We start from the raw sequence: 24,074 nt of genomic DNA, 5'->3' as shown, positions 1-24,074 counted from the left end.
TTATAGATCTTACTTGTATTGTTTTAGATCAAAGTATGAAAGGTAGTTTCCTTTCGAACACAGTGGTTCAGTCCCAAAAACTGGTCAGCTTTTGTTTTCTATTTACTCCTAATTTAATTCAGATGATCCAGCAAAACCAGCTCAGATGTTTATCAGCCAAATAAAGACGCAAATGTAAATTATCAAGCAAGCTGAAAGCATGCTCTAGTCCTGTTCCCTGTCAAACTCTCACTGGTGTGGAAGAAAACATCAGTGCTCTCTGTGTTATAACAAGTTCTTTTCCTATTACGCCAAACAGCCATCAGACAACTCAAATACTTGCTGCTCCTTAGACACCCTGTTGAATATGGAGTTGTGCTCCCCTCTGAGCGTGTCCTGAACTAAAATATTTCACTCTAGATGGTCAAGTCCAGGGCTGAAGCCCAATTCGTAGGTGTTCACATCTCAGATTTTTTAGCAAACAGGCTTTGTCCCGAGACAAAGTCCATAGAATGAAAGAGCTCTCAGTCCAAGGGCATCAAACTATTCATAAGTGAACTTAAGTGTGTCATAGGATGTCACACGGGAGAGAACACTTGACTAAAAACCTATTTGTCAACAATTGACGCAAAAGTCCTTTGAAAAATAGTCGTCTCCACCAGTAGTTTTTGAAACTGTGGCGATATCACGCTGTTTAGCTGTTGCCACCCATAATATCTCTAACCAAGTGTAAAGCTGATTCTGATTTTAGGATGAAGTGTGAGTTATTGCCCAACTGTCCTCTGGCTCTCCTTTATTCTGCTTTTGTTTTGATGACCTCTGTCATGAGATGTAATCTGAGTGTTTGGGAGGAATCCCAGTCTGAGGTGTCTTTGAGTGATTTAGTTCTCTGTATAACCTTCTTGTGAAATACCTGAGATGGCTGCTTTAGAGCGTGAAACTGTTTTCCACACTGGTTGCTTCCCAGCACGAAATGTAACACCTCTGTACGTGTTGATAGCAAAATCCACACTCTGTCTTGCCCAAATGTAAGCTTGTATTAATCTCACTGATCGATGAAAAAACTCAGCGTCATTGTTGATCTGAGATTACACGACTTTTTTCTGTTGCTTCAAACGTCAGGCTTGTTTCTGAAGTTTCCAAAGAGAAGGCTGCCTCTAAACACCGCGTTGGGTCGCTGCTCTTTGTCATTCTTGACTCGCTGTTTTCCTCACATCCTCATGTAAAAAATAAGAGCTTGTGAAATGTAGTTATTCCCATAAAATGTGGTCATGTATATCCCTTCTCTAAATCTTTTTATTTTATCGTGCACCCTGTGGAAGGTCTTTGTTTGTGGTGCTGACATAGTTTGTGAACACAAGCTGTCCTCATGTGTCATTAACATTTCAGATTTAGTTCACTCTGTTATTTCCCATCCTCACTGCTTATTATGGAGCAGACATGAGGCATCACGCTCTGCTGCAGACAACAATACATTTCTAATAGCAAAACACTGCGATGCGTGCCTTTCCCATGATGTCATGTGCAGCCAGTCATACCACCAGGAACAACTATGCAGGGCTTCTTCTTTGGAAGGGCAGCTGCTTTCTCGTCTTCCATCTGTGAAATTAATAAGACCAGAGCAGGCTTTTGTTGCTCCGTGGCGATTGAACTGACCAGGGGTCAGAGGTTCTTTTCCCCCTGCTACAGACCGTTGGGAAAATATACATTTTCATTGTACTTTATTGCCTCCCAGCATGATCAGTGTGCTTTACAATGCATGGCAATCCAAGATGACATAAGCAAACAACAGAACATGCTTGTGCATCAATAAACTGTGTGGCACTCTGCATTTGGTGCAAGCAGATTATTTGCTTTGTCGAATTCCCATCAGCTCGGCTGCTATTTGTTGAAGCAAATTTAAGCTGGTTCAACATGTTGAAAAAACATCCTGGTGTGTTTACAGATGAACCGACATTAAGGTCGCTGGTGGCAGCATGAATCATGGAGTCATTGTCATCACGGGCTCCACCATGAGTGGCTTCAACCTTGTATTTGTGGGTAGGACGTTGTCTTTTAATGACAAGTCTGTCCCTTAACAAACTAACACCAACCTGTCTGCCATTGTGCCTTTGGCTTTTGTTTATTCATTTTAATGAGTTGACTTGCTTTGGCAACCCTTGAGGGGAATTGCTGAAAGAGAAAAGTCATATTTACACTGTGAACGAAACATCTTAAAGTTTGTATTGAATGACCGGTGAAGAACGATAACGTTAAAGAAATCTTCAAAGTTTTTAATGGATAAAGGTCAGTTAACTTACTTGAGTTTTTCTTTGGTTTAATGGGCTGAAGCCCATAGCTGCTACATTTGGCAAGAGGCGGGGAACACACTGGAAAGAACACATGCAAACAGAGCTACTGACAAACACCTATAAACCTCTGTATGTTTCAAGTAGAAAGCCATGCAAGTGAGCAACTAAACTCACAGAGAAGCCTTGAGTTCCAAATCTGGAGTTGCCTCTGTCTGCACAAAAATCTTTGACCTTTTCCAGCGAGACTGCAGCGCTAACCTCTGTGCTGCCCAACCTATTTGATTGACAAATGTAAAGCAAGCCTCACCAGGGAAATGAAAAGGAGTGGACAGTGTAATGCAGGAACAAAGGTCACTAGGCAGATAGACACACTAAAAAAGCAAAATAATGTTCAATCACACAAGCCCCACAGCCTTATAAATGCATTGTTTGTGGTTTATGAGCACAGCTGACCACAGAATGTAAAATGAATAAAAATGTAAAATGGCATTTTTAAATTCACATTAGCGTGTTCAGACCAGAAACACACCAAAAACCAGAATGTTAAGCCACCAGTTGCAAAACATTATAACATCCTGAGCAAGCAAGAGTTATCCAGATTCATGGCGGTCAAAACCAATTAAAGATACTGTACATGAACTTCCTGTTTTGGACTTCTAGTTAACATTTAATGACACATTTAAACTGAGCCTGAGATATATAGTCCGCTTCTTCTTCATGCAGCATGTCCCTCTGGGACTCCAGTAGTCTCTTAGATTGGAAGTTTTACATTTGAATGGAAGTTTGAACTCAATTGATAGAGTTTAAGAATATCAGGTCAAGCGGCTGGTGTGTACTTTGTCTTGCCAAAGCTGTTATGCATATAGGGCGTGAGTCTCTGTAAATTTATTTGAGATTACAGGTGTCAAGACAGTTAAGGCCATAAACCAAAGCTAATGTCTTGCGGATCAATTGATAATTCCTAGTCAAACATTGCAACACACGTCTGCACTCATCAGCGTGGTGTGATGAATGTGTGATGATAATTGATTGTAACGAATTTTCCGTGTCATTGGATTAAGGAAACCACCCTTCAAACACCAAATGTAGCAGCTGTTGCATAATTAATTCCGTGCACTTATTTCCATCTGTTGTCTCATGTATTCTGACATCTGTTGATGAGCGTGTTAGTGGAGCAGACGGATCCGGTTATTAATGTTGCATTAGATGTGGCGTTGCTGCTCTTGTAATTTGCCAGTGGTGACAGTGTGGACCCTCGATGTCCGATGTTGTAATCGCGTGGCTTGTGTTGACACGAGAGGATGCCTGCGTCAGTGACGACTGCACAAAGAGTCTTTTCATATACAGGCTGAAACTTTCTGATGTGATGTCAGGAGTGGGTCAGGTCAAAGTCAGTGGAATTTTACATACGACTGCAGAAAATGGGCAGATGGTCGAGCCGGGTGTGAAACAGGGGTGAAGCGGTTTGCTAATGTGGCGCCAGAATCTACTACAAAATGGCTTTTCCCTCGACGGCACTTGATTTAGTGGCTGATAAAAATAGAACTTTTTGTGCAATTCTGCTAGTCAGTAGTTAAACGTAAAATAAAACAGTATGCTGCTTTTGTCCACAGTGCTTCAAGGATTTTGTCCCGCTACCACCCCTCAACAGGGGAATTCTCAGTATAGGGTCACTACATGTGTTTTTGTCAACATGTAGTGAAGTGTGACTCGCAGTTTTAGTGCTCCCTAACGCATCAGTGGAGGAGGACTCCGCCTTTTCACGCTGACCTTTAAGGATGCCCCATTATCGTCAAACTCCCCTCAACCTGACAGAGAACCCTGATAGTCATGAATAAAACAGGATTTACATTTGATGACTTCAGGATTTTAGTTCAAACATTGAGTTCAGTTATAAATGCTGTATGAGCTGCAACTGGTGCATAAAGTTTGGATGAAAATGAAGAGTCAGGACATGCTTGATTGAGTACTACTAGGTTCACAAGCCGTCTTATTATGTTAGAAATGAATGAAAAATTCTAAAAATCACTTGTGTCTGTATTGTTTGAAAATAGTTCCTCATAGTGGTTGTGGATTCGTTGTTTATTTAATCTCCATTTTAGGCTGCTGTTGGTTTCAAGTTTGTTTACAGAGTTCGGGCCTTCCTGCTGTCTGCTCTTACTGTTCCTTCTCCACCACGTGCCTCATGTTTTTCACGGTGTGTCCCGAAGATCAGAGGATAGCAAATACCTCAGGGCGAGGGGTTGCACGGGTGAAGGAGAGACACTGTGCATTCCCAGCACAGATGCGACTTGTCCATCTGGACTCTTACTTTCCAAAAGGTCACTCAGCTACATAGAAAGGAAACCAAAGGTGCGATTCTGCCATTTTGCTTTTGTGCCTTGTCAAATACAACACACTGCTCTCACACCTGAGAGAGTGACAAGCCTTTTACCGCCAACAAGACCTCATTTCCCTCCATAAACAAACTGTGGAGGGTCTGCAGCACGATCTGTCCAGACCTCCATTACTCATTGTTGCTCAAATGTGAGCCGCGCAAAACACACCCACGCACACAAGCACACATCGGGTCAAGACCTGGTGTCAGGAGAAAGACGCAGAACAAAGATCTTGAAACTGCTTGTCTCTTCATGTCATCAGCGTGTCATTTGAGAAGGAAAGAAAACAGAGTTTTAAAAGGCCGAGCTGACACATCAATTATCATACGTATGGCCTGGTCATTAAACTGCATTAAAAAGGCTGCATTGTACAAAGCTGTTTTCAGGTCAGTAGAAATCCACAGTGAGCGGCTGTATGTACCTGACATCTTTAATCTGGCTGTCCCTAATCTGCTGGTCAAAGGGGATGTTGTTGAAGGTGACACACTTCCGTGAAGTTCGGTGTCACTGCTGTTAGCAAAACGTTGGAAAGAGCCGCCTGGCTCCTCATTAATATTCAATTGACGGCTCCTCCCTGGTGACATCTGGTGAGCTGTGCTGATGCTGCGGACCCAAGCGCCTTTTAATCACTCATGTTTGTGGTCCCTATCAACATCCTCTGTTGCTCCTATCTTGAAGCGGGACATGTTGATAAACTGACATCCAACTAGGACTAGTGGACTCTAACTGCAGAACACTGGCAGAAGAACCAGTTTCTCTTCTCTTTCTCAGCTGAACTTACCAGGTTTATTATTGCCTGAAAAAAAATTGTATATAAACTATCAAGAATAAACTTGAAACCAAAATGTGACTGCAAAACTGTATGACTATTAATGATATGGTTGCTTCAGTATTACCACTTTAATACAATTATTTGCCAGAATTCAAATGGTTCCTGCTGCTAGTGATTTTGCGATTGTTAGCTCTTAAATTTGATAGACCAACCTTGAAAAGCGTTCTGTTGTCAAACCTGCTGCTGATGTTGTCTTTTGGAAAACAGGCACGCTGTGGTTGTCTTACAAGATTTGTGATATTGGACAATAAAAGTTTTGTAAAATAGATTTCAGAACTGACTCTATTGTCGTCTGGTCCCAGTCGGAACCTCAAAGTCCACATTTCTCTGTTGCTTTGCTTAACATGGTATTTAAAACATAAAAAAGTCAAATATACAGCATGGAGAACATCATTAGATCCATTGCACACCTATGAATTGCCTCATACAGTATTATCAAAAGCAGCGACATCTGGAAAAAAATATGGCTTTTGTCATTTGCACCAACTTCAAGATATGATGAGTTTTGTCTCACTGGTGGTCCAGAAAAAAAATAAAAAGTTCAACTCACATATGGACAAGTGTTTCATCATTGAAAGATTCTTGATGCCGAACTGTTTAAGACTCTATTACGAGGCTTTCCAGAAGAACTTTCTGAAGAGCCAGTCCTGCCAGTGGTGCTCAGTCCTGTCGGCACTAAGTAGTCAGCTCATTTTACTTCAGATCTGTGACAATCTTCTTCTTCGTGATTAGAAGTCCTGGGAAGCTGAAGTGAAGCTTTGTCTGTGGATTTCCATCCAGGCCTGCCAGCGCGTTAGAAGTGAGCGGCTCGGAGTGATGTCACCGCGCCTTAGCCGCAAAGTTGATGTGATTACCATCTCAAGAATCACTGTCAGGAGACGGCGGAGTCAGAATTGCTATGCACGTTTCTTTGGTAACTCTCTGCTCGACTCACTGCGTTTTCCGTCTCTCCCTTCCTTAGAGATCCAGGTTCACCCTGCTGTGATCTCATGCCTAGTGGAGCCAGACTAATCGCAGTCACAACCCAGGATCAGTCCCACAGCCTTTCAGTCATTTTCAAAAATGTTGTCGCCATTGCTTAGTCTTGGAAGAGGGCAGGGGTGAGATGCTGTTTATTACAAGTGGTCTTTTTTTTTTTTTTTATCTCTGCCTTAAGAGCCCATGTCGCTGCTTTCTGTCTGGCGAGAGCTTATGCATGAAAGCAATTAACGTTACCTACCTTTGTTTAGGAGCGCACGGAGAACCCCAGCAACCATAACACTGGCTTGTGTGCAAGAGTTTGGTGGCTCTAAAGCATTGTTGGCTTTGCTTTCCCCTCACATTCCTGCAGTTTTCTTGAGCGGCCTCTCGACCACACAAGTCGACGATTGCTCTATAGCTCACCAGCTATCAAATATTTACTGTTTGTACTGCTTTTTATTGCAGCGTATAGATCCCATGTGAAGAGGTTCACGAGTGAGAGTTGAATGATTATCACTACAAGTCTGTGATTAGTGAAGACAGATATTGTTCAGGGATTTGGAGATGAAAACCGTCCACATGCACGAACCAGCCTCTTCTTTCACAGATAAAAGCTCCTTTAATGGGAAGGGATGGGAGTTACGCTTGAATGGTGGCTGCAGTCTGGGGTCCTTCACATGTGGGGAACACACCCCCCGCTGACGTGCTCAACCCACACACGCATCAGCGGAGTTGTTTCCTTCACGCATATAATGTTCCCAAAGTCCACTGTGATGCATGATGGCGTGCGCTAACTTCAGTCAGAAATGCTTAAAAGTCTCACTTTGTTGTGGAACAGCCTGTCTTGTATGAGCTTCATGTTTTTAACCAAAATCTTGTTAGTAGAATTCAACTGCAAATGAGTCAGTTAAAGCCTTAGCACTCAACAAACGGCTAAAGTGAATTCACGTGGCTCCCGTCAGAAGTGTTTTGAAGGGTTAGAAAAGGAGAATATGATTCAATGAAGAAAACAGGTTGTGAAATAAAACGGTTGTCAAATGGATACCGTGTCATGAGAAAACTGTCCAGTAATATGCGGACTATATTGAACGTTAACATTCTAGTTTTTAACACTTAATAAACAAGAACATTAGAGTGAGACCCACACTTAAGCTGTGAACTCTTCTTCACTGGACAGACAGGAAAAAGTGTCTACCACCACGGCCCCATGCAATTTGATCAAGGGCCACAAAGGGCCTCAAACCTATAAAACATTGCTTTTGGGTGTGTTTCCAATTTCAATGTGATACACTGTTCTGTAATCAGGAAATCTTGGTGACTTGATATGTCATGTAGAATCTAAACATGCGTCGTTGCTGCAGACAAACAAACCGATCCAAGGTGCAGCTGACAATCGAGCGGGAGGGTCAGCATAAATTACAGCTGCCCTTTAAATACACTCATTTTGAAACCTATGTGGGTGTAATTGTACCCAGATTGTTTAGGCTGCTACTTAAAAAAAAAAGAAGCAGCCTCCTCTCTGTCCATGTGGTTTCTCTCCCAAGTCAAAGACAGAAGGTATGAGAGAGGGGCGAGAGGGAAACTCTGGACTGGATTTAGTAGACTCTTGGCTGAACGGATTAAATTAGATAGCTGTGATGCTGCAAGTTGATTGTACATATTATTTCAGTTTTATTACACAGTGAATTTGACTTTATAAAATCATGGTAAAGAAAAAATGAAGAAACAAAAAATATCAGGAGCCATACTGCCGACTGACTTTGTGAGCGCCACCTCTCTGTGCACGACCAGATGGACTGGATTGGGTTAGATGGTGAAAGTGCTCCTGTGATGTGCTTTGTCGGGCTGTTTATTTAAGAAATTATATCCCAAATGGGTGAGGGGACAATAGGACGAAACAATGAAATCAGTTTTGCTTGGTTGGCTTCAGTCTTGAGGTCGGATTGTTTTTAAGTAGACCTTCTGTTCCCTCGGCCCCCACCCCTCGCACCTCCATCGTTCCTCACCCCCAAAAGCAGCAGCAGGGAGACGACTCAAACTGTAACAATGGCGCGGGACACCATTGGCTGGAGGACCACGCACTTCTGGCCAATGACAGGAGGAGAAGGGACAGTGTTCTCATTGCGGTGTGTGTGTGTGTGGGCATGTTTTGCCATACTTGTGAGTACTAAGCTTTGACTAGCCACCTTCTTGTGAGGACATTTTGCTTTTTTGCTCACAAGATTTAGAGGTTTAAAATGTGAGTAAAAGTAGTTTATTATGATTGGTAGCAAGTTTGGTTCGGAGTCCAGGTTAAGGTTAGCCATTTGTTTTGGGTGGTTAAGCAAACGTTGAGAGGCTGGGGAAAGCATTATGGCAATGAGATGTCTTCGCAAAAATACTGAAACAAACCTGCGTGTGTGTATGTGTGAGTTATCCGTGCATTTCAGCTTGTGTACACGAGCTGCAATAAGCGAACTATCTTATCGCACTTTCCATGCACACAATCATCTCTCCCCATTAAAGTATCTTATCCACAGCGTTCCGATTTCAACACCGCGAAACATAATCGTCAACTATTATTCTCCTGTATCTAATCAGTCCGTTTCTAATAATCTGCCTGCTCTGCCTGATAACCTACTGACGTTTTTACTACAACAGCTGGAGGAACATTTGTTGCCACTGACGTCCAAGTCATGTCATTTCAATGAGCTTTCAGTTTCATAATGTCAGTCGGGGAAGGGCCCGCAATGACTTCATGTTTTTTGGCAGAGCGCGTGCACCTCTGAGGTATTTTATGGGACGTTTTTTTGTTTTCTCTGAAACTCGAGTGCAGCTTGAGCGAGCTGTAAAGAAAATAAACCCAGATTGATGAGTGTAACTCTAATCCCCTCCCCAAAAAGCTCATATTCTACAAGACTTTCTCAGAAGTTTGTGTACACAACGTGCTTCATCACACAACCTTAGAGTTTGTTTTAGCTGCGAGCTTATTAGAGGGCACGTTAAAACGTTGTTTGAGATCGTCATTTGATGATGATCAAGTTTCTTCCCTCGTGTTCTTTCAGGGATAAAAGATGGGTGGTACTGTAACTCACGTCAGCTGGAATCAATGTATGGTAACCTAATAATGGATGGAGAGGAGAGGTCGTCGGCCACAGTTAAGATACTCAAGATCTCAGACTATTATCTTAAGACAAACAGAAACGGCTTATTACAAAATGAATTCCAACTGATCCTTTTCTCAGAGTAAGGAAGTAAACATTTTAATAGTCAAAACACACAGAGGCTGTGTTGACTGTCTCCATTCGTCATTCACGCGTCGTCTCAAACTTGTCGGGAGTTTTCCGATTTTGTGTTTGTGCAGCTTCAAAGGGAACTCGGTCCACTTGGACCCTGCTGAAAGATAATACAGTTTCCCTGTTTGGATTCCGTTGAGTCACCTGTGACTCTTGGCAATATATCTTTTGTATGAGTCCAAAGTTTTTCTTTTCAACCCCAAAAAGGTCATTTTTCTGTCTGTGCCTTCGCATGGATTCACCAAGGACTTTGGATAATTGTAGCAGGGAACTATAAGACCAAGTTTGAGAGCTAAAACCAGGCCTACTTTGATGTGGTTTTTAAAGGTGATGTACTTTCCTTCTCCACTGTGTCAGGTACACCTCAATAAGACTGACAATCCATTTGAGCTTTGGTGTATTAAAGGTATCTTCAAAGAAGTAAGTCATGAAATAACACTGACAAATGTTCCTGAAACACCCACTTCCTTTAACTGCTTACAGGGCATTGCTAGCCAGTAATAGTGTAATCATTATTTTTTTTTGCATCGTTGATCAGCCTCTGAAAGGTAAATGCAGCAGAGCAGAAACTGGCTAAAACCAATGACCTAACCTATTTATGTAACCTCCTCTTAGTAAAAAAAAAAAACCCAATAAATTCATTGTGTTATTTTTGTTTGGCTTAGTAAGACGCAAGGGCACTTCTGGATCCCCAACTAAAAGTCTAGCTGTCTGGTTGCAACACTTTCCTGATGTTTTCTTCTCCTCATTGGTCGAAAACATCAATGAGAGAAGTCAGATCTCCGTCTCCCCAGCCGGACGCAGATCAGCATGGATAAAACAGAAACCATCTGGACAGACTCTTATATCAACACAACCTGAACCACATGACCATTTGGAAACACAAGAGATGGACCATTTGTTGCTGGGTTGTCTCTGTTCTTGTTTATCTTCAAAGACTCGGAGGCTCAAACGTAGACTAGCCGAGTATTGTGACATGGATTAGGAGTGCAGCTTTTCTATTGGGCTTGCTGCGGTCAGACTGCTGCTGAGCAATTCGGGCTCTGCCTAGCCGCTGTTAAATCCCAAGCCAAGGAATTCATTATGGCACAGTGTGCATTTTATGGGAATTCAGCTGTTTGTCAGCAGAATTGTTGTGCGGTTGAGGCACATTACTTTACAGCGGTGGTTTTCACACAAGTTAATGTGTGAAAGCGGCACAAGCTACCACACACTCAGGTCATGTCTTCAGTCCAGATCAGGGCTTTCCAGGTTGGAGGTGGAGAAAGTCATGAATAAAATTCAATTTCTCTTGTGGATGCCCCCTCTCCTTGGCTCCTACTCCTAAGTTATCCTAAATCCTGGCAGTTCCTGGGAGTGTCTGATGTGAAGGCAGTGGGAACTGGACTATATATGGTAAAGAAAGCTACTGCTGATGGAAGGGAAAAATGAAATACAAACTCATGGACATACATGCGTCCATAAAACCAGACCAGCTGCCACTTCACATGCACTCACTTTTATTGCAACCTTTTGGATGTCCTTCTATTTCTTTCTATTCTGAAATTTCCTCTTTGTGTTATGATGCTTGCTTGGAACTATCCTCAATTTTAGTTTTAAGAGAGATTATTGATGCTACTAAATATTTCACAATGCAAAAGACACCGTTTACTGTGACCCAGATGTCCTTTTTCATCATCCTTTTGCTCTTCATCTCAATCAGGTTACAGTGGCAAGGTTGTTTAGAAGACTTCATATTGGCATATTGATTTCAGGGCACTGGATCCAGTGTCCTTGAAGACAAAGCTTGACTTTTGGTCTGCTTAGAAGCGATTGTTTACATCGCAAACAAATTTGATTAGAACGAAGGAGAGCTTCTGAGAACTGGAGATGGAAACTCTATCCCGTTGGGAATGAAGCACCATAGGAAACTCAAGCTTTTCCTCCTATAAAGTACAATGCAGCTGTTCAGATTAGCCTCACTGCTCTGGGAGGAGTTGAATCTCTGGGTGTCGTCTGATATCCAGGCCGGCAATGATGCCCGAAGCCATTTTCCGAAGAGTTGGTTTCACTTTCTCGGCCGGTCTCATTTGCTCAATAGTGCATTTGATACAGAAGATTATTGAGGATGTGTTTGAACAGGCGATTTGTTCCCATCATTCATGTTCTTGTGAGAAACACTGAGTAAATCAGGGAAGTATCCCGCTCACTGTCCTCCAAGGCTTTTCTGTAATTATTGTCAGTTGTGTTCCAGTGCAGTCATTAGCTTCAACATTAAATATTTTGCATTTGTCGCAGCATCGAGCTGCAGCTTTGCAGGAACTGCGAGGATGTTGGACATGGGAAAGATGTTTGAAGTTGTGACACCCACACCTGTCAAAACGAAACTCCCATGTATGATATTTTGCAGGTTTGTGTAGTGCTGCACCTTTAAGTTGTAAATAGTGAGCAGACATTCTCCGCTCGCACACATGGTCGGACACGCCTGCATGTATGTAGCAGCCGTACATCTGTTTGCTCAGCTGCGTCTTTTTCACCCAGCAGAGAAGGAAGTTGAAATTCCTCTATTTTCATAGAAGTCACAGGGAGATGTTGCATTTTTTTAACTATAAATCTTCATATCCTCCTCTAGGGTTTAGACCTCAGGAGCTACACGAGGCTGATTTAAAGGCCGGTGTGTTTTTATGGCTTGGGTTTATCTCCCACAGGTGCTGCCGGTGGGGATGTTTGTTATGACTGTGACCCCACACTCCTGAAAATGAGCCTGTTTTTGGTCAAACTATATGAAATGACAGGAAATCCACTCCGCTGAGAGACTTCGGGCCCTGTGATAACAGTTCAGCCGCACTCAGGGTCATTTATTATCTTAACTTTGCACACTCTGCTTCGCAGCTTGATTTTGGGTCACGGTGCAGCCGTGCTTCAGGAAAGTGTAACTGTATATCTCTGTGTTCATGCTGACTTTGCAAGGCCGCCCTGTAACTGGGCTGAAATTTGTTCTCACATTTGCAGAGGTTAAGTTTTGCCCCGGTTTGATTTAACCTGTGCTTTGACACAAAGTCTGGATTTCACACTACTGAAACTGCTTTTGTGAATGAATGTTCAACATTCGTCTTACATGTTTAGTTTCTATCCTCGAAGCCATCATCAGAATAAAATCATCAAATAAAACAAGTTCTAAAGAAACCAACACTTGCCATGTCTGGTATATTGAGATAATAGTTTTACAAAATAAAGAGGCTCCCTCACCAATGTAGTGGCAGCGCTCCTATCTTTAAAACCCAAGTATTGCAATGCAAAATTGTAGTAGACGCTGGAAGCACTGTGGGGATTAATGTTGGGAAAAAACCCAAATGAGTGATTTAAAATATCAAATCTAGAGGGCCGGTCTGCTCTTCAGTCTCAGCCTTGCAGTCACAAATAGCATCTTGCGCACTTTAAGCTCTGGCGAACACAAGCCAACTGTCACAGCCATGATTTCAATTCTTATTGGCACCCAGTCCTCCGGCCAAAGCACTTACATACGAGAGTCATTCAAGAGTCAAGCCTGCTTTTTCTGTGCAGCCTTTAATCAGAAAAGTCTCTGAGGGAACGCCTGCCCCCCTTTGCACAACTGCCAACACGTGATCTGCCTCCCGTCAAACCGAAATACTCCGGGCAGCGAGCATGTGGAGATTAGAATGAGGTGAAGACTTTTGGTTCCTGTTCAGAAGAGTCGCACAACATTCTGAGCAGGATGAGATTTTCTCTCTCAAAGCAAAGTTATACAATGAAAAATGACCACCACACTTTAAGAAAGTGCACTCCAGGGTCCGAACGGAGCTGAGAAAACACATCTGCTGTCAATTCATAGCATTTCCCTCATTTCTGCATAAATCAGCTAATAGTATTTCCTCTCTTTCTCTTTTCATGTCACTGTTGACTTCCTGTCGGCCTTCCATAGGTAAGTACCATTCACTTAATCACAACGCGTCTTCTTTGAATCAGTTCTTCCTCTCTATTTAGAAGTCTACGACGGCTTCTTCAGCTATGCATGATCTGATTTCAGTCTTCAATATTGGGGTATTTGCCTTTTTTAAAACATTCTTTGTCCAAGTAGAGGACGAAAGAACAAATACACGCTGCCTCATTTGGAGTTGGAGAAAAAATGGAACTGATTTAGATGGTTTAAATATCTGACTCTACAATGGTTTCTACGTATCAAAGCCGTCAAGTGGCAGCCAGTTCACTTATCATAAGTGGCTGTCACAAGCAGAGACCCTTTACTGTTGGAAGCTTTGAACCAGTAAATCACTCACTCCTTTGTTACTCTCATTGTTTAATCCAACTAAGCGTGCTAACATTTGAATATTATATCCACCTAGATGAAAATGTTTTTATGAATTTGAGTTCTAGATTCATTGAGTGGAATATTTGTGTTTGACACTTTAATTTTTGTGTTTCAATTATTAATTTCATGGTAACAAAACACCATATAACAAGCAATTTATATTAAGGAATAATATACTGTTTCCCATGAGGCCTTTACATCATCGAAATAATTCAGTTTTTTGGATGTCACTGAGGAATACACTGACATGTCCAAGTATACTCTGAGACTCACTTTAACTTAAGCTGGAACGTCAACGTGACAATATTTTACGCAGTTTGTGCGCGTGGAACACTCTGGCATAAAACTGTTGTATATTTTTTCTTATTTAGGTCAATCTATAAAGACATGGGGGTGTATTGATAGGTCTGCGAGGGACTCGTGAAGTCCATTATGGGCGAGCAAAGTGCAGGAGCTAGTCAATGTCAGTGCAACAGCATCGATGTTTGCGCCAGGTTGATAAAAGCATTAGCAGCATGTTTCCTGGTGGCTAATGTGATGCAAGCTTGTGTGGCTCAGAAAAAGAATCATTTTAGTGTATTTGTACAGCTAAACCACACTCTTGAATTATTGAAATATAAAATTGGACATGATATCAGATTTTGCTTATGTTTGAATGTGTAACTGTTAATTTTACATTGTATTTGCTTTACTTTTATCTTGTAGTGAGTTTACACTTTGCTGTCATATACAATTGAATTTTACATTTAATTCACCAAGACGCATGCATTCATTGCTAATAATGACTTAAACTGAATTGTGGTCTTAAAATCACATTCATTGTCCTGTTTCAGTTTTCATGAATGGCAGTGGGTGATTCATTGCAAAAGTATTTGTTGCCATTCATTGCTTGTAGCTTTCGACGTCTTGATTTTCCTATCAAACCGGGGTGTTCATCCAATCGCTGTGCTCCAACTGACTCATTCCACTCCCTGCAGATGATTTTTCCCACAGTCACACACAGGTCACTGGTTTCCAAATCTAACCTCAGCTTGACCACATATGTAAAAAGATGTTTCCACTGCAGATGTCCAACTCAGTTTCTGCCCTCGCTGTCTCTTTCCAAACCACCATCTTCCCTGTATGTCTGACTTTCTCTCTTTTCCCCGGTTGTTCCGTTTATTTCCCTGCCCAGCCTGTCTGCGCTGTTTACAGTGTGGGGAGGGACGCCAGCAGACCGGCAACAGCCAGTGTTTAGTTAAGAAACAGAGGGATTAAACTGCCCAGATAGTTATATAACAGTCTGCACAACCTTGTTTACAACCAGGTTACACTTGACTTTGTTTTTGGAGTACAACTGACTGACATGCATGTGTGTGCATTCAGTACTTCTTTGACCCCTGTCGGTGCTACCGCTCAGACCTGTCCCCTCTGACCCCTCAACCTGTCACAAAACCAATAACAGCTTGATGAATGGGGCATTTACTCTCTTTGTTCAAAGCTGTTTTTTGTTAAAAGTTTTGACGGCATGCAGCATGGCAAAGTGCCGAGACCGAAGTGTTGTTACCTCTGTCTGAACAAAGGCGTCAGTCTGTCAACAGGGCCAGCGAGTGGGAACGAAGTCAATTTCTGTTGTCGTAGTACTCACTTGGCAGGAATCTACCCATAATACACAGCAAACAGACACATGTAGTAGACGTATACCTGATTGTGCTCTACATTCATTTACTTAAATGGACAGATGGCATTTAAGGGGCTCTTCTGTGTCTCTTGTCCCTATTATGGGATGCCGGAGCCCTTTCACTGGATCACACATTCATGCCGGTTGCCGAAATGACAGGGAAAAGTGTTTCGGGTTCATGAACCGTGACATCTTCAGTGGGTGTGTCATGTTCTCTGTTCACAAAATGATAAGCAAGTGGGCAAAGAGGTGCAAATAGGTCGGTCACGATAACAAATTTTGCTGGGCAATTAATTCTCCCATAAATTATTGCCAGTGAACAATATCGTTGTCAACACTAATTTACTGATAATGTGTCTGAAATAGCACAAGCACACTTTTTAAGTGGAATTCTTTTATTTATTATCTGATTTTTACGGTACCATTGTTGACTAAATGTATTTTGTATAACTCTCAAATATCTTTAAAAATACTAAGAATAAACTACAATTTAAAAATGCATTGATAGTCTTCGTTACAAAGGCTGCATTTAATAAAACTGCGTGGTGGGCATGCATGTTTGATGTGTTGCCTTATTTCTTGTCAACACCTGAGAAGAAATACGACACACTAGCTCGTCCATGTTCTGCTCACCTCGCACAGTAGGTTTGCAGCCAAAATATTCCCACACCTGTCAGGTGGCTTTTGGCTTTGTAATTTTTTTTTCTTCCCTTTATTTCTACAACATTGTCATGTGTTCCCCCTGCCGAGTCCTGCTACTTACTGACTGGCACTTATGCTCTGCTTTCATGGCACTACGACTGACTCTGACATGACCGACCAGAAGGATCTCGCTGTTCATTCTGAGATGTTACAATTGCGCCCGGAGATGCGTCTGTGGCTGATGTAGAGTGAATCCTCCTCCAAGTGGGCAAGTCAAACAAGCAGACATGCACTCGCCAATAATTTGAGGCAGGCGATGAATCGATTTCTAATAAAAACGAAGGCGAGTTAAATATTTATTAATTATTGTTTATTATTGTTAAATATTATTTGCTCTGGAATGTGGCAGCTGCACGAAAGGTCTTGTCTGCAAAATGTATTATGTATCATTTTAATTGAAAATTATTGCACAACACAAAGTCCCTTCATATTTCTATTTAGCATTGTGGTACATTTATCACACATGTCTATACTGTATATATATATAGTCATTCAGCTAGAAATGCCTGTTTCACTCCAATTCGGTGAGAGATGGCAGTCCTGCAGAAGTGCCGGAATGTTGTGAGAGCGGGTCGGCTTCCTCCACCTATCTTGAGCATCCTCTCCTGTCACACCTACTCTGTTCATGCAAGTATATATTTATGTTGAAGTACACTGCAGTGTGGTCATTCTGCAAAATGGTGGAGTAGGTTGTGTGTAAGTGCTGTCTCCATTCTCCTTTGCATTTCTTTCTCACTAAGAAGGTAAAGCCACTGCTGCAGGACACATCTTGTCCTGACAGAGGCCAGCTTCAAAAGCTCCTTTCGATTAGAAGGAAAATACTTGACCATCGGAGCCTCATCCCCTCTGTTGTTTTGACTTTTTATTATCCCTAGGTTGAATCCAAAGACTCCCTCCAGTAGTTTGCTCCTTTCTCGGGGTGCCTACGAGACCAGAGCCCAGACTAAACAAAAGCTGCCGGTCAAAGGTCACTCATTTTCATTTGTAAGACAAATGGTCCAGGTGTACCTCGAGGGTGCGGAAGCCTGGATATCAGGGCCCATCCCATGCAGACCCTCCCCCATATTCTGATGCACGAGTCTGTGTGTGATCACTTCAAAGATACAGCGAAAGCGGGGACCCAGGCCAAACTTGGCGGGAGAGGCATTACAGCCCAATAGGAGTCGTCTGTGACCTCAAAGAGCGTTAAATGATGTGATATGAGAAGGCGTGCTGCAGCCGCCTGGAGGCATCTGCAGCCAATCAGGACGGTGAGGCAGTAAAAGGAACTCTGTGCTGATTTAAAGGGTGAAGGAATGTTAAGTGTACCTAAGTGGAAACCTACTTTTTTTTCTCTGTATTAAACATTTACAGCCTGAAGGAACTGCTTGACAGCTTCTTTCTGTTTTAGGAATTATTTTTAGAATAAAGTTTCCGATGTTCAAAAGTTCATTTGAGAAAGCAAAGTAAAGAAATTAATACCTTCACCAAGTACAATACACAGTTCTGTCTAAATGGATATCTATTTGAGTCTTTTCTTTGTGTGTTATTCTCCTCTGTGTATTTCCGGGGATTTCCATCCAAGCCGGGCGTTTGTCTTTCAGGCGTGACAGTGTCTTTTTGTTTAGTGAGGGTGTCCCTCACCTCTTGTCCTATGTAGCTGGATCTGAAGCTTCCTGTGAATAAACCCACCTTCCTTATGTTATTAATCAAATGGAAGACAACATTCTTCTATATAATTGTGTGTTAAAAGACATGGTACTATAATACGGTGCACTCCAGTGATCCCTACTCATGTAGTCCTTTTAAAAGAAAGAACAAAGTAAATTGTGCAATGGCAGTTATGGAGTGACTAAATCTGACTATGGCTGAAGTGTTTAGCTTGAGACACACACATTTGTGTGAAGGATTAACTGAGCTTGTCACAGTTCCAGAATATATCGCTCTGAATTCCAAACCCAGTTGCTATCTCTGCATGTGAGAGAGTGTTTGCATGTGAGACTGTGTGTCACTTATGGATTGAACATTTCTCGTCCTGTGGCAGAACAGAAGTCAAGTGGAGTGCGCCGAGGTCCAATCATCATGTGATTTACTCCAGTGTTTACTGATGTGGGCCGACCTCCCAGTATGTGTGCAGACCCAATAATGAGGTGTCTGGAGGTCAGGAGGTAGAAGCCGACTGAATGCGGGTCCTGACCCTGCTGAGTGTGCAACTAAAAGCGGGGAAAAATTAAATGGCCAGCTTTGTTAGACGAGAGTTGAACCGTGTTTGTCGTGGCTTTTCATTGCTCAGCAAGTGTGAGAGAGTAAGCAGCGTCTGGTAAACAAGGGTGCGCTTGTGCGTTGAGCACCGGAGAGTCAACATTGATACCAAACACTCTGCTATAAGGATCCAAATCGCATTAATATTTGGGTATAGCTTGCTTCCACTTTTACTTTGAATGATTGACACCCTTTTTTTACTAAAAAAAGAAGTTTCTAAAAAGGAGGGATACTGGAGCGCAGCTTTTGTTTATAGATGAGTCATGTCACTTAGTCATCTTTAAACAGCCTCTCGGAGGAACTTTAGTTTTGGTAGTCCCTCCTTGTCTGGACCAATAAGTCAGAGACCCTTATATAATGCTTCATAAGGTGGAGCTCATAGTAGATGGGTCAAGATTTCATTAGCATCTTCATTCTTCCACACAACAGATGGTAGCGTTTACTCAACAAGTATCCCATCAGAATCCAATTTCCTTGTGCTGCTGCAACATCTATTCCATGTTAAGCATTCCAAAAAGTTGACATCCGAATGTGCTATCAATTGTGGCTACAGATGACATTGATTTTATGAAAAGTGTATTCTCAGCCCTGCTCTGAAATGCGGTGACACTCATGTTACGACACTCCCAATGAATTAGTTCCACCGCCATAAAACCCACCACACACTTATTCCACATCCCGTGAGCTGTAAAAGCTCCACAATGGAGATTCCTCCACGCTTGTCAGACATTTTAAGCGTCGCCCAACCCATCCACCTCCTTCTTTCCAGCGCTCCCCCAAAAGTCTAGCTTCCTCACTGGTCGTTACAAGTGATAAATCATTCCCCCTGGCGACCTGCCCGCTCTGTGATACGTGTGCCACGCTTGGTAAAATGGAAAGTCACCGCAAGCATGCTGCTGAACTTTGTAGTGCTGTAATTGAAACCAGCTGAGAAAACAATGAAAACTTTTCCTGCTCCGAGTTTAGCGAGTGGTCAGTGTCGGGAAGTTTCGCTGCAGATCCCGAATAACAATTAGTCATTGTGGTCGGAGCTGCTATGAGGATAATGTAAGGAATTTTATCACTCAATAGGAGATTCTGTTACCTCGGCTCAACCCAGCAGGTTTTGTTTTCTGGCAAACAGAAAACTGCCAAGACTTATTTAACGCCTCCAAATGTGTTATTAAGGGTGAAGGCCATTCGTACAGGAACCTGAAAGATCTCATACCCACGTTTACATTCGTCCTTTTCAATCATTCTCTAGTGTCGGACCTCATTTATTCTTTTTTTACTTTAGTTTCTTTCACATTCATTTTCCACACCATTTTTTTATTTCACGAAAACCTGCTCTATTTATCTACTTTTTTTTTATTCCTTTCCCTACTTCTAGGGACTTCGACAGCTTTTATTTCAAATGACAGAACTATTTAAAAGAATTTCAAAGATTCAAGCTCTGGAACATTAAAGAGGCCAAATCTGAGGGGCGGAAGGTTTGCCGCTGTTTTCATGTGTGGGCTTGTGAGTGACACCGTGACCTTCGCAGTAGAAAACATGCAACTGGAGGCGGTTTTCATCACTTCACCTGTGAAAGTGACATCACAGGAAAGTTGCAATCGGAATTCACCGCAATCAATAAGAGCATAAATCGTACACGCTGTCGACACTGGGCTATTAATCATTTCTGCAAGTGCTAATTAAACGTCTGGTGCCGTCGGACATTAAAGAGGCTCAGGAAGAGAAGCGGCGGCTTGATTACAGCTCAGCGGTGCTTTGCTGTGGCACCTGCAGGCAGCTGAAAGAAGCGGCTCAGGCCGACAATAGCGCGTCTCGCCCGCCCTCCGGTTCCCAGCATCACATTGACTGAGGTCACGCGGCGCACCACTTCAAAGGCCCAGCAGAGGTGAAGGCGTGTTCTGGAGGTGTGGCAGCTCCAACATGCCGGTCACAGGAAGGTGTAAATGGGAGGGTTGTCTTCAGCCATGATGACTGCTGCTTGTGTGTTTGCATTTCATTTGCGCTGACTGGCAGGTTTCCGGGATAACACGTACACATGATCCGCACTTTTGTGCTTTTGATGCTTCGCAAAAACTTAATTTAAACTGAAGTCAGTAGCCTGTTTTTTGTGTCTTAATGAAGATGTCGTTTTAGTCAAGTTACTTTGAATTTGTTATAGGATGAACAGTGAAAAGACACCTGATTGACATGCATCACTTTATTGCATTTTAATAAATGAAGCACCCATGTCACAGAATTGTGACCTGTACGCTGGGGTAGAATATGAATTTCACAGTATCCTTACAGAGTCAAGTGTAAGTGTCACTACAGCCTGTGGACAGCAGTTAGCCTCGCTGCCACTGAGACGCTACCAAAAACTGTCTTTCTCATTAGCCAAGTGGAATGTTACCAGTAGATGCCTGAAAAAGTATGAAAACATCTATATACTCTCACTTCCCATATAATCTGTTTTCATATTTTTGCTGAGTTGTAAGTAAAACACTTCCTCGCTTTTGTTCTATCTAATAAGAACCTCTTTGTTTTTCATGTTTTCAATCACAGTCCAAGCTGCATTTCGCATTTTCAGTGTGTTGTTAAAGCAGAATCAAAAATATTGTATCATTTGAAGCCTCAATATCAATTGCATATATATATATATGTATATATATATATATATATATATATATATATAGTATATTTTTGGTGAACTGGGGAAGAATATCATGATATATCATGATACATGCTGTGATATTGTGATGCATATTGGATCATGGGGTTCTTGACCAAACTCCACCCGGGTTTTCAGGTCCTTCAAAAGTCTGACCCCAATTGTTCGTGTGTAATTAAGTTGTGTTCCGAGTGTGTGTAGACAATTGTTGTTCTCACTTCTTGAGGGAAAGAGGTAAACATTTGTCATCGAATGTTTACGATTATATTGTTGCATGGATAACAAACAGACTCACATGTGTAACTGAGAAAAGTAAAGCATTTGAACACTCGTTGACAAAGTTGTTATTCAAGTGTTAGCTGCTGCTTCGTTCTCAGCCGGAGACGTTCTTATTTGCCGATGGTAAACAATCTCCGGCCCACCTGCTGCAGTGGATCAGCAGCAGCAGCAGCAGCAGCGACATCAGCTGGGAGGACGTGGGCTCAGAGCGGATTATGAGGGAGATGGGTATTATTCTGTGCTTACTGGGATTGGTACTCTGCGCTTTGTGTTTTACTAATCAGACCAGAGTGAGGACTTTCTCCATCAGCTGGCTGCTGCGTCCAAGCAGCAAACTGGACTTTATTTCCTTGTCATTCCTGCATCATTGTTGTTTAAATGGCATCAGAAAGTGTCCTGCTGATAATGACCTTTTTTCCATGCAAGATTCCGGTGAGTTGCATTTTCACTTCTAACTGGTGTCCTAGATGTCATGCACTGGCCTTGTCTGTTTATCGACTGTTGCTAGGCAGCGATGCTCTCTATCACTGATTCTTCTGCAGATTGCCATTGCCTTCTTGTCAAGCTGGTCTGTTGGCTTCTCCTTTGCACCTTCCATCGTCTTCGTAGTGTCGCCCGCAGTTGCCGTTGTTTCAGCAGTTTGGATTAACACTCCTACTCTCCTGCAACAGACCATAAACAGATTAGTGTCCCAAGTCTGGGCCTGACAGCATCATCTGTGCCCAGCCGGGGAGGGTCGGGGGACATGGAGGAGGAGTGTGAGCAGATGTCACAGTGAAGCTGTAGGTCAGTGTGGCAGTGGTGACATTTGGTGACACAGAGGTTCTACCATGGCTCTGGTTTGCTGTTTCGCACTCACGTCTGGAGGTACTGTTTTATTTACTTTCTCTGAGCTGCTTCTTGATTTCCTTTTTAGCTGGTGTATTTTCTTAATACAGAGTTAGGCGTGAAGACGGAAGAAGTGATTGTTATCTTGTGAGGCAAACAACTGTATAGGACCCCCATGTACTGATGCTCAGATCCCTTCAGTAATGTCTTATCAGAATTCTACATCAGTGCTTTTAAAACACAGTTGGAGATCAACAGCGCTGTTTCCCAGGCCTCCGTCAAATAGTAGGTGTGTGTTGCTGAGGGTCTTCATCTTGGCTTAGTGTGGGCTGATTTCGGCTAAATTACAAGGCAAGTCTGAAGAGGAGCCTTGGGGGCTGCTGGCAGGCGGCGCAGAGCTGAGGTTTGAGCTGAGATCATCCTTGAAGAAGAGCAGGGATAGACGGTCGGGATAATATGTTGAGGAAGATTTCAGTTTTGAAAGGGTTAGAGTGGAGTGCGATACTTGTCAATACCTGCACTGTGGATGCTGGACATACTGTGTCTTTAATGACTCTGTTATTCCATACCAAAAATGTATCTTCCAGTCCATGTTAGAGTCATCACATATTACACAGTGTGGAGTTCAAATGCCTTTTTTCTGTGAGCACAATATTCTCTTTCATGTCACTGCGTGCTTCATCCTTCAAGTGCTGTGCTGATGGTCCACTTGGTGAAGATATTTTTGTGTGGTCAGAGAACTATACATTGCATAATGCATGGATGCATCTAAACGTGAGAGGGGTTTCAGTGAAGGAGACACACTTTCTTCTTAATGACCTTCAGCTTCTCTGGAGTCGTGCTGGCGATCACTTTTCCAGGCTCCTAAAATGTAGAGAAGGCAGCCGAGGTCAATGAGATGCTCTACCTCTTCTTGAGACGCATATAGCAGAGAAAGTTTACGAGGGTCACTCACTGTGTGAGTCCTGATTGTTGTTATTGTTGCTGGTGTCAAATGGGTTGTTGGTTTGCAGAAGACATTAGGGTTTGGCAGCAGGGCAACAGTTGAGATCTCAGCAGGGATCCCGAAGTGGGGGTTCTCCTGACGTCCTGTGGTTAACATCTGACTCCCAAAAGTCATTGGGGATAGTTAGCCTAAAGCTAGACTGCAGATTGTAATTATCAATGTACGACGGAGTCTGCCACCGTTTGTGTCAGATCCAGTGATTGTTTAGACGGTGACACAAGGTTGCCAGCAGAATTTTTGAAAGCTGTTGCGAAAATGTTCCAGTTAGGCGCTTCACCACTAGCTAAGGTGTTTATTTAAAGAAGTAAAAGAGAACTATATCATGAGCAATTTAACATGATGTACCATCATCAATGAAAACTTTCTGAATTGATTCAAAGGCAACAACATCAAAATGGTATCACATGTTTCACTTCTGATGGGTTTCCTCACATCTGTGGCTCTCACTGTCAGACAAATCCCAGAACTACCTTTGAGGTCAGTGGGGTCACTTAGAATTCAGCTTGCGCTTGTGGGTTGATGGAAAACGTGAAAACATGTTTCCTCTCATGGGATCTACATCGTGCAAGGAACCTTGAAAGTAACCATAAGTTGTCCTCTTGATTGTAGACTCCAAAAAAGTGACTTAACTATGATGTGAAGTTTGTAAATTTCCCATCTTACATGAAAGCAATTGATGTGCATTTCTGAAAT

At 42.5% G+C, this 24,074-nt stretch overlaps 1 protein-coding gene across 4 annotated transcripts in view; it reads left to right on the top strand.

Annotated features, from left to right (window-relative positions):
• nhsa (Nance-Horan syndrome a (congenital cataracts and dental anomalies)) overlaps positions 1 to 24,074 on the top strand; it is a 47,249-nt gene that overhangs the window by 12,907 nt on the left and 10,268 nt on the right. The window contains exon 1 of one of the 4 annotated variants that reach the window (XM_053879399.1): positions 21,828 to 21,979. The exons of 2 other annotated variants lie outside the window; for them this stretch is intronic. In XM_053879399.1, coding sequence (XP_053735374.1) covers positions 21,967 to 21,979 — 13 coding nt within the window. In that variant the 5' untranslated portion in view covers positions 21,828 to 21,966. Of the gene's footprint in view, positions 1 to 21,827; positions 21,980 to 22,176; positions 22,415 to 24,074 lie in introns of those variants that run through there. One more of the 4 variants, XM_053879391.1, reaches the window with a different exon arrangement.

The sequence above is a fragment of the Synchiropus splendidus genome, chromosome 1, assembly GCF_027744825.2.
Source record: "Synchiropus splendidus isolate RoL2022-P1 chromosome 1, RoL_Sspl_1.0, whole genome shotgun sequence".
In the NCBI taxonomy this organism is placed as follows: Eukaryota; Metazoa; Chordata; class Actinopteri; order Syngnathiformes; family Callionymidae; genus Synchiropus; species Synchiropus splendidus.
Note: the sequence above shows the minus strand (reverse complement) of the source record. Positions and strands in the feature narration are given on the sequence as shown.